At 45.8% G+C, this 17,732-nt stretch overlaps 1 protein-coding gene across 2 annotated transcripts in view; it reads left to right on the forward strand.

Annotated features, from left to right (window-relative positions):
* The window catches only part of LOC138569651 (serine protease 57-like), a 111,777-nt gene extending 94,912 nt beyond the window's left edge, over positions 1 to 16,865 (forward strand). For both annotated transcript variants that reach the window (XM_069647812.1, XM_069647822.1), the window contains exon 5: positions 14,763 to 16,865. In XM_069647812.1, the coding sequence (XP_069503913.1) occupies positions 14,763 to 14,915 (153 nt within the window). In that variant the 3' untranslated portion in view covers positions 14,916 to 16,865. The remainder of the gene's footprint in view (positions 1 to 14,762) is intronic.
* The last annotated feature ends 867 nt before the right edge of the window (positions 16,866 to 17,732 follow it).

Genomic DNA, 17,732 nt, shown 5'->3' on the forward strand with positions numbered 1-17,732 from the left:
TCAAAGCTACCATTGGTTGGCCACCGAAGATTAGAATTATGTCTGGTCTGTCTGTGCCAAATGTCATTAAATGTCATTAAATGCTATACTACCAAAGCCTTTCTTACAGTACATAGTACATGCCGGTGTTACGCTCACCTGACTCCCACGGAGGCGCTGGCCTGGTTCGCGCTGCTGACCTCTTCTAAGGTGATGCGCAGGGTTCGGAAGACGGACTGGACCGGGCCCCCAAATCTGGCTTGTCTGGCTCGCAGAAGTATCCTTCTGTAGGTGAAAATAGGGGATTAACTGTCTGCAGGGTAATGCAATCGGCCTCCCACTTTCCCCTCTCACCCTCCTCGAAACCCTTCTGTGCTTCCTCGTAGCGTCTCACCTTAGGGTCTGGAAGGACGAGCTCTCCATCCTGCTTCAGGGGCGCGTTGGTATCCAGTTATTTCACTGGATTTTCGGATTGGTGAGAACCAAACTTGCTTGGCTTCCAGGTAAGTTTTTTGATAAGAGGTTCCCCTTGTGTCCATCCATTAATGTACTAATGCTAGTGTCTTTTTCCCCATAGGGGCCGGGGTACGGAATGCCGGGGAACAGGCACCGACCCGAGATGAGAGGTGAAATCCTTGTAGAAATCAGGTAAGTCTTTAATGAGCGTTTTTTGGTAATGTCTTTTCATTCGCTCATTAACGCTGATGTCTTTTTTTTCCCCTTGGGGCCGGGGTCTGGAAATGCCAGGATGCTGCGCGGACCCGAAATGAAGAGGGAATGAATCAACAGGTAAGTCTTAACATGGAGATTTAGCTTTCCTTATTCCCTTCTCTCTCTCACCTTTTGTTCTGGTCTTTTTCTCCCTAGGCGCTGGGGCGTGACTGCGAATCCGGATGATCGCTGCTGAACATGGAGGCGCCCTGTAAAGGTGAGTGGAATGCGGCGCTGCAGCGATCGACGCAATGAGCTTTTAAATAAAAGTTTTCCTTTTCAGGGTTGTCGGCGAGATGTCTCCGGGATGCGGATTTAGCAGGTAAGGACTTTTCCTTCTTCTGTTCTCTTCTTCTCTTCCTTTGCAGGTGATCCAGGATGCTGGCAGGCGTGGCAGAAGTCAGGATGCAGGAGCAGACACGGTGAGCGTCCAGCTGCTAGATGCAGAACAACGCGAAGCACGTGTGGCTGTTCGGGTGGGGTTTAAATAGCCTTGGAAGAAGTTCCAGGTATGTATCCTTCCTCCAATCAGGTATGTATCCTTCCCCGACCACGCCCGGATGGTAAATTAGTCCCACAGGTAAAGTAGTTCCTTTCAGGCCTCAAGGAGGCCGGGATCCTGCAGCATGGTCTGCAACAGGTAAATGCACCCAAGCACTCCCATAATGAGCCTGGCGCCTATGGCGCCAGGACTGATGTCTTTTATGAGCCTGGGGCCATAGGCGCCAGGACACTGTCCAAAGGGCCCCTATATGGGGTTGCTGGGTCCTTCCTTGGGGACTGGATGTCCGCTTTCAGGGACGCAGGGCTTGAACCGGCTCCCCGGGAGCGGGCATCATGACAGCACTCCCCCCCAAGGCCCCTCCCAAGGTTGTTCCCTCTGGGGGTTTTGGTTTGTCTGGGAAGAGTCGGTGGAATTTCCTGACTAATCAAGGTGCATGCACATGGTCGCTGAGTTCCCACGACCTCTCCTGAGGTCTGTACCCCTTCCAATCAATTAGGTAGAACAGTTTTGACCTAAACATTTTTGAGTCTAAAATGTTCTTCACTTCGAATTCGGGCTCCCCATCTATTAGAATAGGTTCTGGAGGTTTGAGTAGTCGGGTTCCAGGTACCACTGGTTTCAGAAGTGACACATGAAAAACAGGGTGAATTTGCATACTAGCTGGTAAATCAAGTTTAACAGCCACTGGGTTAATTATTGCCGTAATAGAATAAGGTCCCAGATATTTTGGGTTAAAAGTTCGAGGCCCTTTGAGTGGTAAATGTCTGGTAGCTAACCACACTTGATGCCCAATCTGATACGGAGGTGCTTCACTCCGATGTAGATCAGCATTCTCCTTGTATTTTCTCTTGGCTTGTCGTAAATGCGTAGTTGCCTCTTTGAAGGCTTGGGTAATTGTGGAATGCAGATGTTCTACTGCAGGCATTCCGAGGTTCTGAGGTGAGTCAAGGTTTGAGGTTCGAGGGTGATGCCCAAACAAAGTATAAAAAGGACTGTGGCCAGTTCCAGAGTGTACCGAATTATTATATGCGTATTCGGCTATCCAAAGAATGTCTTTCCAGTTGCTTTCAGATTGCTGTAACATACAGCGTAAGTACTGCTCAAGGGTCTGATTTGTCCTCTCGGTCTCACCATCGGTCTGAGGGTGGTGACTGGTCGATAATCTTACGTCGATCTGCGCCATTTGACAACATTTGCGCCAGAAGTGGGAAATGAATTGGCTTCCCCGGTCAGAGATTAGTATAGATGGGAATCCATGTAGCCGAACAATATTTTCGAGTAATTATTTGGCTAGGACAGAAGCTGAAGGTAAACCTTTCAAAGGAATAAAGTGGGCCATTTTGGAAAACAAATCCACAATTACCAGAATAGTATTGTACCCCGAACAAGGAGGCAGGTCCGTAATAAAATCCATTGATAGGGTGTGCCAGGGTGCTGGCGGTATGTCTAGAGGTTGAAGGAGACCGGCTGGTCTTTTCTTTTGACTTTTATTTTGGGCGCAAACACCACAGGACATCACAAAAGATTTAACATCTTTTCGCCAAGAGGGCCACCAAAATTGTTGTTTCACCTTTTCCTCTGTCTTGGCAATACCGGGGTGTCCCTCTATTAATGTATCATGATAACCGGAAATAACTAGTTTGTGTAATTCCTTATGTTGCAGGAATAAGCGTCCTTGGAAATAAGGTAAACCATTATCTATGGTAAAGTCTGATCCCTTATGTATCCATTCCTGTAAGGTTGTAGGGTCCAGGAGTTGTTTCACTCTGGCTTGAATGTCTTCAAGCGTCTGTAACGAAGTCATGCCTAGAATCCTCTGTTCAGGAATTATTGGTACTGGTTCTGAGTTTGTATCAGATTCTCCCATTCCAATTCGGAATAAGGCGTCTGCTTTGCCATTCTTGCAGCCAGGTCGATAGGTAATCACGAAATCAAATTCAGCGAAAAACAAAGCCCATCGGAGCTGCCGTGATGACTGAGCCTTGGCTTTTTTCAAATACTGTAAATTCCAGTGATCAGTGATCACTGTGATGGTATGTCGAGCGCCAAGCAGATAATGCCGCCAGGCTTTAAAAGCGGACTTAATGGCTAACAGTTCTCTGTCCGTGATTGCATAATTAACCACGGGTGCCGAGAATTTTCTGGACCAAAATGCTACGGGATGCAGTTGGTTGGTTTCGGGATCTCTTTGGGATAGGACAGCTCCCATGGCTAGGCTGGATGCGTCAGTCTCGACGACATAAGGGAGATCTGGACGCGGGTGTTTCAATATAGGTGCAGAGGTAAACTTAGCTTTTAAATCCTGAAAGGCCTGTTCGCCTTCTTCAGACCATTCAAAACGTTTATTTTTCCTCAAGAGTGCAGTAATGGGTTGTACCACGCGTGAAAATTCCGGGATAAACCTGCGATAGAAATTGGCAAAGCCGAGCATGCTTTAAACCCCTTTTACAGAGCTAGGTGATGGCCATTTGAGGATGGCATCCACTTTTCTTGAGTCCATTTGGACTCCTTTGGGTGTCAGGATGAAACCTAGAAACTCGACTTCTGTGGTATGGAAAACACATTTCTCCAATTTAGCAAATAGTTTGTGTTGGCGCAGTTTTTCAAGTACTGCCCTGACGTGTTTTCTGTGATCAGATTCCGAAGAGGAGTACACCAGAATGTCATCGATATATACGACAACACAAACATCGATGAGTTCCCGAAGGACATCATTCATGAAGTATTGGAAGGCAGCCGGCGCGTTACACAATCCGAAAGGCATCACCTGGTACTCGAATAATCCGTATTTAGTATGGAAGGCAGTTTTCCATTCGTCGCCTTCTTTAACTCGTACCAGATGATAAGCTCCCCGGAGATCTAACTTGGTGTATATGCAAGCGTCCTCCACCTGGTCAAGGAGTTCAGAGATCAGAGGCAGAGGATAACGGATTTTAACCGTTATCTGGTTCAATGCGCGGTAATCGATACAAGTTCTAAGGTCGCCTTCTTTTATGGGCACGAAGAACAAAGCCGAGGATGCCGGGGACTTTGACGGGCGAATAAAACCATTAGCTAGGTATTGATCCAAATATTGTCTCAAATGCAGATTCTCAGGTTCGGTAAGGGCATAAATCCTGCTACAAGGGGGTTGTGCACCGGGCACCAGATCGATTTGGCAATCGTACGATCTGTGAGGAGGTAACGTGTTGGCCTGTTCCTTTTGGAAGACGTCCTGAAAGTCTTGGTATTCCGGAGGTAGTTGCATGGAGGCAGAGGTTATAGATGCTAGATTAATCTTCAGGTTTTCTGGGTAGCAGGTTTGTGTACAATCCGGGAAGGTTATTCTCTTAGCTCGCCAATCAATTCGAGGATTATGTGTCTCTAACCAAGGGATTCCAAGAATAACCTGAAACTGTGGAGCCTTGATTACATCAAACACAACACCCTCCCGATGGCCGTCGGGACCAATAAGAGTCACCTCAGTAGTGGAATGTGTTACCGGTCCAGAGGCAATTTCAGTTCCATCGACTGTGGTGATGACATCTTTGCAGGTTTTAGGACAGAGAGGGAGGTTAATCCTAGAGACCAATTCACGATCCACATAGTTTCCAATAGCCCCACTATCGATGTATGCCTTTATTGCATGGAACCGCTTAGGCTGTTCTGGATCTACGAGAACCATTGGCACAATGAAATGCGAGGTCTGAGAGTTAGTTTTGAAGCTCGGCAAGCGGACCCCTACACTTGTCGGGCGGAGTCGTTTCCCGAAACAGAGTCTTCATGGTTTTTATCAGCGGCTCCTACCGCCTTTCGAGGCGGTTTTTCCGGGCAATCTCGTGGAAAGTGTCCAGAATTCCCACAATAAAGACATAGTTTTAACTGCCGCCTCCTTTCACGTTCCTTTTGAGTTAAGGGTCCTTTAACCCCTCCAATTTGCATAGGCTCAGAGACATCAAATCCCTTGGGATTAGCATGGGTCTTGACCAACACCCGGGTCTCAAACCTGGACCGATCTGCTTTTCTGTTTTGAAGTCTGTGATCCAATTGGACCACTAAGTCTATATACTCTTTGCATTCTTGGGGCAGATTTACAACTTGGGCCAAGACATCTTTAAGTTCTCCGCGTAGGCCTCGATAAAACAACGTGACTCTTTTATCCTCTGGCCATCCCGTTTCCACAATTAGTCTATTAAAGGTTGCAATATAAGATAGGAGGTCCTGATTGCCCTGTCGCAGGGATAGAAGTTTGTCATCCAGAGCCTGCCCCTGAGAGTGTCGAGCAAATAACCTTTCCATGCTTGCTTGAAACCTTTGAAAATCACGGAGAATCGGGTCATCTTGAGTAACCAGTGGAACTGACCAATCGGCAGCGCAGCCGCTGAGATATGACAATACAAAGGCTACCTTGGTCTGATCATTAGGGAAGGCCCCAGGTTTGCATAGGAAGTGCAAACGACACTGATTCATGAATATGGCGAATCGTTTGGGGTCCCCAGCAAAGCGTTCGGGTGGGGCCAGCGGCATGTTTCCAGGTAGATTAATCTGCACAGGGTTACTGGAAACCACAGGAGCAGGATTCTCTCTGGAACCGGGTAGAGGAGTTTGCCCAGCTTGACCTTGCAAAAGCTGTCTGGCCAGGTCATCAGTTCTTTCCTTTGATATTATGAATTCCCTCCTGAGGGCATTAGTCTCTTGACGAGAGGCATGTACTTCGGCCCGTAATTCCCCCAGTAATTGGGCCAACTGATCAGTCTCAGAACTTTCCATAGCGCCTGGGTGGGAATTTGTAGGAAGGCTTCGCGTTCTGTTACGCTCACCTGACTCCCACGGAGGCGCTGGCCTGGTTCATGCTGCTGACCTCTTCTAAGGTGATGCGCAGGGTTCGGAAGACGGACTGGAGCGGTCCCCCAAATCTGGCTTGTCTGGCTCGCAGAAGTATCCTTCTGTAGGTGAAAATAGGGGATTAACTGTCTGCGGGGTAATGCAATCGGCCTCCCACTTTCCCCTCTCACCCTCCTCGAAACCCTTCTGTGCTTCCTCGTAGCGTCTCATCTTAGGGTCTGGAAGGATGAGCTCTCCCTTCTGCTTCTGATGCAGGGGCGCGTTGGTATCCAGTTACTTCACTGGATTTTCGGATTGGTGAGAACCAAACTTGCTTGGCTTCCAGGTAAGTTTTTTGATAAGAGGTTCCCCTTGTGTCCATGCATTAATGTACTAATGCTAGTATCTTTTTCCCCATAGGGGCCGGTGTACGGAATGCCGGGGAACAGGCACCGACCCGAGATGAGAGGTGAAATCCTTGTAGAAATCAGGTAAGTCTTTAATGAGCGTTTTTTGGTAATGGCTTTTCATTCGCTCATTAACGCTGATGTCTTTTTTTCCCCTTAGGGACCGGGGCCCGGAAATGCCAGGATGCTGCGCGGACCCGAAATGAAGAGGGAATGAATAAACAGGTAAGTCTTAACATGGAGATTTAGCTTTCCTTATTCCCTTCTCTCTCTCGCCTTTTGTTCTGGTCTTTTTCTCCCTAGGCGCTGGGGCGTGACTGCGAATCCGGATGATCGCTGCTGAACATGGAGACGCCCTGTAAAGGTGAGTGGAATGCGGCGCTGCAGCGATCGACGCAATGAGCTTTTAAATAAAAGTTTTCCTTTTCGGGGTTGTCGGCGAGATGTCTCCGGGATGCGGATTTAGCAGGTAAGGACTTTTCCTTCTTCTGTTCTCTTCTTCTCTTCCTTTGCAGGTGATCCAGGATGCTGGCAGGCGTGGCAGAAGTCAGGATTCAGGAGCAGACACGGTGAGCGTCCAGCTGCTAGATGCAGAACAACGCGAAGCACGTGTGGCTGTTCGGGTGGGGTTTAAATAGCCTTGGAAGAAGTTCCAGGTATGTATCCTTCCTCCAATCAGGTATGTATCCTTCCCCGACCACGCCCGGATGGTAAATTAGTCCCACAGGTAAAGTAGTTCCTTTCAGGCCTCAAGGAGGCCGGGATCCTGCAGCATGGTCTGCATCATGTAAGTGCACCCAAGCACTCCCATAATGAGCCTGGTGCAGGACTGATGTCTTTTATGAGCCTGGCGCCATAGGCGCCAGGACACTGTCCAAAGGGCCCCTATATGGGGTTGCTGGGTCCTTCCTTGGGGACTGGATGTCCGCTTTCGGGTTCGCAGGGCTTGAACCGGCTCCCCGGGAGAGGGCATCATGACAGCCGGCGACCCCTCCTGTGGTGCAGGACGGCTATCTTCCAAAGATTGTCTGTCGCTGCGGAATAATGCCCTGAAGCAGGCAGACAATTTCCCAGGCATATCAAAGTTCTGGTGTCACCTGGTCAAATAATTGTGCTCGCGAGTACAAAGCGCCAAATTCAAATTGTCAGGGTTAAATTAAGAATCAGGTCACGATTCACCTGACCAAAGGACTGGGAGGCCCGATCGTGTTACTAAGAACAGTTCTAAGGACCCACGTGTCTGGTGATTTCGGCAAATTTACCCACCTCGATATATGGACCCTCGTCAAGACGTCGTCTCGGGCTACAGCTCATCATTCAGGGATCGGATCGTGCTGTTCCGCCAAGAAATTCACTTCTCGTCCAGAGGGGCTGTTTTGTTCGCACCGTCCGATCCCGGTCCGATAGCCGAGCCAACCGTCAATGAGACGAAGTCAATCTTGAGGGTCCCTATTCGGGCGCCATCTGTGGAATCAGAAAATACAATATTAAGGCTATTACACCATGCAAAGAGTAATACACCAACACGGGCTTGTGAAGATTCCCAGAATCTTTATTGCAATACTGTACAGTTTACAAAACAAAGTGCACAAATAGCTATTTGGCCGTCAGTACATCACAGAGACCACCAGCAGGGTTCAATGTGAGCAGTGAACAGGAATTGCTAGCTGGACATCAGCGTATTTATACAATTTCTTTATAACGATGTCCAGCCTCCTACAAGTTAATCATGTACTGGGCTAGGGTCACGCCAGGGTCGTTCCTAATTTACATATCTCGTGCATGCGGTATACTTTTTAATACATTTGCTAACAAACACTAATATTCTCTGGGTTTACCCTCACACTCTTTACACATTGCTTTAATGCAGGTCAAACAGACGTTTCGCATGACAGCGTTATTGTTCTTATATACCTTTAGGTTAACATCGCCGATTCAAGTAATCCCCTGATCCCGAGGTCAACAAAGGACAAGGTCTACATGACCCTAACATGTAGCCTGCAGGCAGGTTGGACATTAACTCTCCTACAGAGGTTGAAGAAGTTAAAGCAAGAACAAGAGAACAGAGGTCTGCCATTTTAGGCCACAGGGTGACTTTGCAAGATAAACTAAAATGGCGGCTTTAACCTAAAACGGAAGCTTGATTCACTTAAGGTCGTGACCTTGCAACACGGATTTCCTCGCAAAGCGACTGGGCATAGGCCAACATATACATTGTGGATGAAACAATATTATATCAGTTTTAACAACGTGTTCAAAGCTATCTAGATTAATCATCAGTGGTCCTTGAGTCTTGGGTGCCCCCCTGTAGGCTTTCCCTATCAGACGATTGCTTTAGCACAGAGTGGATTTGGAGCAAGAGCAATCCTACACTCCACTGCGGCACCAAACAATTTCTCCTGAAACATAACAATGCTGCTGGGCGTAATACAGGCATGGGGACAGGCTGTTGGTTAGACTTGATTGTTGAACTTCCTTCAGTTTCCTAATCCAGCATGGTTCCACTTTGTCAGATTAGTGTTGTCTGCTCCTCACTGACATCAGCTGTACTTCCAAACATGTCATTGACATTATAGAAGGGCATAGACCCTTGGATTGTGAGGTTTACATTTCTACCTCATGGACAAACTCTGCAATACTCACCAAAATGGTTGGAGGGTGATAACTGTCAGCAGCATAGCACATAGGAAGGGGGCACCGTGCAAAATGTACTGATGGGCCCTTAAGATTCCTGCCACATATGAACATGCATTGTTATTGGGTCTGTATGGGGGCCCTTCAACATTAGGGCGCTGCTTGTACCGTAGGAACTGCTTGAGTACACCCCTGAAACTGGTGCTTGTGAGACAGGAGAAGATGCTGTGTAGGACTCAATATGCACTTGGGGTGATCCATCATGCACTCCTGGCAGGCCCTCATATCCCCATGCCTGCATTTGGGTCGACCTGGAGGGTCCACTCTTGAATGGGAAATCCACACTGTTGCAGTAACCATTCTAACAAACCAAGCAGCCCGCGTCAACGCTATCCCGCACAGCCACAAAACCCACCTGAGGAGGCGCATTCATAGTACACATTGGCAACAATGGAAACTGCCTTCATGGTATGTCAACATCTCTTGTAAAGCATTTACCCCCAACATCATGGATCCCTCCACACAGCATCTCTTAACACGTCTTTAGGAAAGTGCTAAGCCTCAGTTCCTTCCCATCACCACTTCCCCAACAATCAGGTAAAAAACGCAGCAATAGGCCGGTATCCGTAGAAATGACCAAATGCAAAAAAAAAGTCTACGTTTTTTAGATCGAATTTGGTAGGGATTTGTATATATTTTAGATAAATAATAGGTGAGGGGTGGAGTAAGTGTATTTGTTAAGGTAAGAGGTGAGGGGTGTGTGCGGCGGGTCTCCCCACCATCCTCGCATTATCAAAAAATAAAAAGTGCAAAAAAGTCATTTTTGTTTTTCGATTAAACAAATTCGGTCATTTCTCCTTTCATTTTTTTATTTTTGGTTATTTCATGGACAACCCAATAAGCCGGTCTCCCACCTGAATAAGGGCAACCCGTTAACTCAACAGAAGGTACTGCAATAGGTAGACTAGAGAACATAGGAGCTAGATTGGCTCCATAAGACCCTGGCTTGGACTGGCATACCATTGGAGTAGTTCATAGGGGCAGAAGGATGCAGTGTAGTATAATTGGACTATAGCATGATTTCTACCATTTGGGCTGCTGCTTCACAGGCAGTCCAGTAAGAATGAGGGAAGGGTTGGAAATAGTGGGGGGAAGAGTGAGCGGCAAAATGAGATATCTGCTGTTTTGATGCAGGCAGATTGGAAGCACCTGTTCATTGTATGCCCTAGTGAGACTTGAATTGAGTTGGTCTCGGGCACATGGGCTCTGTGTTGCCAGACGGAAAACCCAGGTGTTGCTCTTCTGCTCGGTAGCTTGCTGAGTTCTGACCATGCATGGGTCCGCTAAAGTTAGAGATGGTCTGATCACAGTTAAGGACTTGACGGGTACCAACGCCTAGAATATTAACCGAGAAAAAACTGAGATACTGATTGTAAATGGCGAATCCAAACCATTGGAACCCATCGTTCTGGCCAGATGCCTTTGGCCAGTGGCCAGAGCCTAAACGGGTAGTTAAAAACCTGGGGATTTGGTTACTCGGATATTAGCCGTTACGTATCCGCCTACTGCGCCCCATGCACCAGGATGAGATCCTGGAGCGGAGGCGAGAAGTGGGGATGCCTGAGCACAAGGAATTGAGCTGGGCAATTGTTGGGAAGGGGGAGGGTAGGGGAGTTGGGGTAGTAAATTGGGAGTTAGCCTATGTATCCACACTGTATATGCTTTATTTGAACATTGGACTGTTGATGCGTGTTAGAAGTTTTAAGTGCGATGGGGGAACTTAAAATAGTGTTCTGGAATGTCAGGGGCCTCAACAGTTATATTAAACGTAATAGAATTATGGCCTCAACAGTTATATTAAACGTAATAGAATTATGCCTTACGTTGGAAAATAGACATTGCGCTCCTGCAAGAAACTCACCTTACAAAAGAAAAACAGAGCTTACTTTCTAATAAATGACAAGGTACGACGCTAGGCTCAGCATATTCTTCTTATGCTAGGGGTGTAATAATATGGGTAACAACGTCGGTACCTGTGAGAGTGCTAGAGACCTTCCGAGATAAAGAGGGCAGGATGTTTGTATTGCGAGGTTGGGTTGAACACAGAGAATTTTGTATTATCAACACGTACGCACTGAACCAAGATATGGCGGCTTACTACTGTACGTTATACCCACTAATAAGTCCGCTTAGAGATGGCACACTGATATGGGGTGGAGACTTTAATTGCATACTCAACCCTACGCTGGACAGACCAGATGACAAGTTTACACCCCCTGCTTCCCTGGCCAAAGCCCTATTCACATTGTTTCAAGCATTTAAAATCACAGTCATATGGCGGGATATACACCAATGGCCCCAGGATACTCACATTACACTGCGCCCCAATGCCTATACACTAGGTTGGATTCCATTTTACGGGAGAAGACACTCTGGGTGAATTCGTAGAGGTGGAGTATAAGGCACTAATGTTGTCAGATCACGCCTCACTGATGGTTACATGGCGAGTTTCCCCCCCCCCGATAGCAGGTATCCTGACATGGAGTCCCAGGAGTGAGGCTCTGAAAAACGAAGCATTCCGGGAACATTTAAGAGAAGTGGTGCAGGATTATTTCACGCATAATACAGGAAGTGTGGGATCAGAGGGCACGTTATGGGAGGCCTTCAAAGTGGTGATCAGAGGGACAGCTATCGCCAAAGTGTACGGGGTTCAAGCCTAAATGGAGACCAACTTACGTAAGGCAGAAACAAAATTAGAAGCTATGAACGGTCAGAGAGATTTACCCAGTGGAAGTGCACAAGAGGCTGTGGCTCTGCAACAGGAGTGCCTAGTACACTGGGACAGATTAGATAACCTAAGTTATAGGAAGTATGTGGAAAAACAGCACACTAAGGGGGACAAACCAGGTCATTTGCGAGCCTGGTAATACAAAAGTGAAACGGAGCAGAGCATGATTTGGGCAGTCACAGCGAGAGATGGAGAGGACTGTGAGACACAACAAAACATAAACACCTGTTTTATGATTTTTATAAGATGCTGTATGAGGAAACATCTGAAACTCATGAGTCAGAGATAGAAGAAGATTTAGCACGGATAGATCTTCCAACGCTAAATGCAGAAGAGGCAGACAAGCTCGAAGCCCCCATAACTAAAGAGGAGTTGGAACACACCATAAGAGGGTTGCCGTCAGGCAAGGATCCAGGCACGGACGGACTACCAAGTGAGTTCTATAAAGAATTCATGGCAGAGATCAAACCCTCAGTATTGGCAATGCTGAATGAATAACTAGATAAAGGCATTTTACCACTGTCATTAAGAGAGTCAATTATAGTTCCATTACTGAGGCCTAACAAACCTGATACCAACTGCGGATCATCCAGACCCCTCTCGCTTCTCAACCAAGATGGAAAGGTACTGACGGCTCTGATGGCTAATAGGTTGAAGCCAGTAGTTCACAAACATGTACATTCAGATCAGTCAGGTTCTGTCCCAAATAGGGTCATCAAATGTTATCTAAGACAGTTACACCATATCATTGACCATACCCAAGACAGCACCCAGTTTATGGCAGTAACCTCGCTGGATGCAGTCAAGGCATTTGATTCGGTCAGGTGACCTTGGCTGCTAGCGGTGTTGAAGGGATTTGGAATCGGCCTCATATATATTAAATGTGTAAAGCTACTATTCAGCAATCCAGTGGCGAGAGTCAAGACTAGAACCATTATATCGGAGCAGTGGAGGTTAAGCAAAGGCACTAGACAAGGCTGTCCCTGGAAAAAAAGAAGAAAAAGGGTAGTTGAAAACCTGGGCATTATCGTTGATGATAAACTTTATTTAAAAGACCAAGTTGTGGTAGTTACCAAGACAAGCTTCTTTCTTATTACAGAAGTGAAACATCTACCTACTCCTTTTCCTGTCCTCCACTCATCAAGTAATGGTCATGAACTCATTCATTACCTCACGCTTAGTCTTCAATATCTGCATCTTCAAGCTTCCGAATGCAGAGACAGAACCCGGTTTATATTAAGGAAACAAAATCACTTTACTCCAGCCTACGTTGCTTACAATGGCTTCTAATAAAGGAACAGGATATCTTTAAGAGCATCTGCCAGGTTTTCAAAATCTTACCATTGCTAAACCTTTCTTCTTTCTCAACCAAACTTAGGCCCCACATCCCCAATCGCCAGTTAAGATCGGAAGCGCAATGGTTTAGAAGTGTTCGCTCGAAGGTGGGTGATCATTCACAGTCCAGGCAGCATGACAGTGGGACACCCTCCCAGCATCATTACGCAGAGTGACACATTGACTTTCTGGAAGCATTTGAAAGCATTCCCCTTTAGTTTTGCCTAAGCCACTATGCTTTAGACCAGACATTCAATATTTCATCCCAGCTATAGCGCCATGATTTCTTCATACAACGCTAGGACCCAACAACCTTCTGTAACCAGTCCTTGGTCTGAAGGACTTCCCAGAGCAATGCACTTCCCAGTCAGCCCACAGATCTGTGGTAGGCGGGCGCAAGTCGCTCTGTAACATAGCATACCATATCTATCATTGACGAGGCACTAAGGAACATACTCTCATTATCTCCGATCTCATCCTTGACTATTGGTGTGATCTTGGGCTGTGAATCAGCCTTTCGGAAATACATCAAAAGTCCAGGCACACTATTGCTCTGCCTATGAAATCATCGGGAAGAAAATAGCATAACACCAACTCATAGTGAAACACTTGGCAACTAGTGTGATCTTGACCAGGTATTGTGCCTGTCATGACTCCACTAGAGTACATTTATTTATAACATTCGATAGGAAAAGTGAGGGAGGGACAGCATGTTGGGTGTTAACATCTGGGAACAAGCCTCAACGTAGCAAGCATTGTCAAAGCCAACCATTTGTGTTTTTCATGGCATGGTCCTCCATTCAGCTATTTTGAAATTGGAACTTTTACATAGAACAATGTTTTCCAAATTATCCCAATATAATGGATAACTTGTTGATACCAGTCTTTACATTGACTTTACAAAACTAAAAAAGAACATGTTCCTACTAACTTTTGCATGCTCTATATTTTCTATTTAAAACATGACAATCAGACACGTTAAGTGCTTTTATTCTGGCTGCTGTTTGGGATGTTGTTTTGCTTAGGAATCAGGAGGCTGCAGGCATACTCAGTTAAAAGGTTTGTATTACACCATGCGTGGCCCCACAGCTTAAAATAACCCACTGCAATAGATACAGTTGTTTTTCAGGAAGAAATCTATTCTCTCAATTGACAACGTGAGATGATTTAGATAGCGAACAACTTAACGCGACGTTGCATTACAGGCAACTATTACTAAAGGCAGTCAATGATGTTTTAAATCATTGTAATGTGACAAGAATCTAGATTATACACAGAAACTGGCACTGTGCATGCTCCTGGCATATATGCAACCCTGCACAAATGGCAGAACAAAATGGCACATCTACATATGCTTTCGATGGCAGTCATTAATTTTCTAGTACTGGTGGCTTTCAGCCCTTTTAGCCAAAACTAAACAAAAAATAGAACATGGTAAAATAGTGGTGTGCTGAGTGGGGCATGGAATCCAGCCTTCCTAACTGTGGCATCTTCATGTTGCTTATGCATTGGTACTCCTATAGTTTGAAGAGATTCTTTTTCTTTAGTTTGCACCATATATCAGCATTACAAGTGACCAATGCTGTCTTGTGTTTTGCAGGGGGATTCCGGAGGACCCCTGGTTTGTGGGGCGAAAGCAGTTGGTGTTGTGTCGTTTTCAGGACTGCGATGCGGCGTTCCCCGCTTCCCTGATGTTTACACTCGTGTCTCAAAATTCAGGGACTGGATTCATAAAGTCATCAAGAGCATGTGACCGTGGGACTGTCTACAATCATTTCACAGTCCAGCAACCCACACGATTGTGGACTAAGCTACTCAGACACATGTTTTCACCAGGACAGTCATGCCACATCAGAAAGGACAGAGAGATCGACACACGTGTGCAAATGTACACAGGACAGGACTCAGGCAACGACACAACCATGCACCAGCACGGTCGTCCACTAGGAGAAAGAGCATTGACTAACACGATTGTCAGCCAGGACAGTTATGCCACACTAGAAAGGACACATAGATTGACATACGTGTGCACCAATACAGCCGCAGAGCTTGAGAAAGTACATATGGAATGACACAAATGTGCTCCATGACAGCATTACAGCACTAGAAAGGACACGAAGGCCAATACAGCGTTGCACAACTAACGAAAAGGCACATATGCAGGGGTTTAAGTGGCCCAGGTCCCCTGGGTTCCCAGAACAGGAAAACCAAATAAAAGCCTCCAGTACGGGCCACTGCCGGGTCCCTACTTCCATTCATGATCAGCCGTGGTAGTGACATCTCATTAACTTCTCTACAGTTCCCTAATGTACTGCCATTGCCAGCCAATGGCGAAATTTGTATTGTTTTGTTGATTATTAAGGAGCTTACGGCAGCCACCCGCAGAGACTATCTAACGCCTCTCCCCTCTGACTCTAGGCGCCCTGCATTGATATGTAAAGGTAACCGGAGTGCAGGCTTTGTGCATACACAGTATCATTGATTTCCTATTGCCATCATTTAATACCTTTCAATAAGTGGAAGTGAGGTGTCTTTCATCGTGTTTGTCAACTTCTAGAACATTTAGGATCTTTCATAGCTTGAAATTGACATTGTACTGTTGAGAGCAGCACAGAGGAGTTTTAAGCACACATGGGCCTGATTCACAGAAGCATTTTATAATGGTGCAATCCCATTGGAAAAGGGTCTCTGAATCAGTCCCTAGTTTTCAAAATTGGCTTTTGCAGACATGCATTCTCTGTTGTGCTGAATCCTCCTATCAGATGGAACCATGCGTGGTGTGTACATCATGTTTATTTAAGTATGCCTTGGATGCTGCCAGAGTGATTCGACCTCTGACAAATCAGCTTTATTGATGGTGCAGCATTAAAACAGGGACAGGGGAAGATATATAGTGTATTGCCAAATTGCAACTGCTGACCAACAAAATATGTGCTCTTGTAGTCAGCTAAAAAAAAAGCTCTAGATAAGAAACCTACATAAATGCATACATGCAAACAAACAAAGAAAGCATGGATATCGTCTCTACTCAAAGAACAATATATTTAGGGAGGAGTGTTGGTATTCAGCCACTGCTATGGAAAGGGATTTAGCATTTGGAAATAAAAGACATGGGTTCAAATCCTGGCTTCCCCACAGGATTAAACATGGTGTGATCCTTGGCAAATCACCTTATCTGCCTGTGCTTCACTCTGTCTGGAAAAACTAGGAGTGGATGAAACTGTGACCACTGTACACCCCCTCACTTCGTAGGTTGCGACACTTTGGGGACCCCCCACCTATTTATCATTCTATGCTCACTTAAAGCATTAGACCCAGGGGTGCATTGAGACAGTCATAGAGCACTGAAAAGGAAACAGACACCCACACACGTGTGCAAAGGACAGTCATACAGCACAATCCAGGGCGCAGAAAGCAACGCTGCATGCAATCATGCAGCATCAGAAAGCGTGAAGAGACTGGTGCACGTGTGCACAAGGAGGGACAGGACAGTCACACTTAATCTTAAATGTGTCTGCTTCTTAAATAGTTGTTCAGTATTTTCCATATCTTGAATTAAACATTGTACTAGGAAGAGAAGCACATATGCATTTTTAAGCCACAGCATTTACCAATTGACCTTTTTCAGATATGCATTCTCTGTTGTGCTAATTCCTCCAATCAGATGGACTCGTACCTGTTTTGTATTAAATGTTTCTTTAGACATGTCGTCTATATTGTCTGATTGGTTTGTCCTGTATGTATCCAGCTTTATTGAACAGAGCTCTAGTTTAGCTATTTAAAGACAGCAACGCAGGAAACATTAGGCATTGATGTGCTCTGGAACCTTGTGCCAGATGGAATTACCAATAATAACATCTGACCCAAATAGCCGGACAGACTCAAGGAATATGGCAAAATACTACTTTATTATCAGCATAGTAATACAGTAGGACAATTGGGTGAATAACAGGCAGTAATTCACGCACTCACACCCAAGTGTGATTATGCAAAGGTTTTAATACCTCGATGTGCGTCATCTATGATGTCATCGTACGTGGCAAACTAAAAACCTATTGAAGGGACGGATAGATTAAGGGAACATATGTCCCTATAGTATATAATAATAAATGTGTTAATAACTTAATTGGCTTTCCCTCATCTAATGGGCATGCCTTTAACCACCTCCTAAAACGTATAATTATGATTATAGGGGGATAAATGGCAGCGGGTTGATTTTTGAAACTTTGTATAGCATGTTGTTACATAGACTCTCTGATTGGTTGGCATGCTTTCCCAACCTTGGACTTTCGGCTCATTTAGCAGCACGTAAGCAAAACCAAACTCAGGAGCCGCAAGCAACATCAGAATGCTCCCCACTTTCTCAATTAGTCCATCTTCTCTCATCGGTCAAGCCCTACGCCAAGGATCTTCCTTTTTAGTTGACCTCGAAGCCTGTTCTCTGTTCTGGGACATTCAAGGGAGTGTAGGCACACTATTATCTTTGATTGGGCTTAATGAATAGCCCTTGTTTCCAACTTCTGAATCACGTTTAAGGAGACCACAAATGTGTCAATTTCAACCTTCTATT

The sequence above is a fragment of the Ambystoma mexicanum genome, chromosome 1p, assembly GCF_040938575.1.
Source record: "Ambystoma mexicanum isolate Mex_15411 chromosome 1p, UKY_AmexF1_1, whole genome shotgun sequence".
Classification (NCBI taxonomy): domain Eukaryota; kingdom Metazoa; phylum Chordata; class Amphibia; order Caudata; family Ambystomatidae; genus Ambystoma; species Ambystoma mexicanum.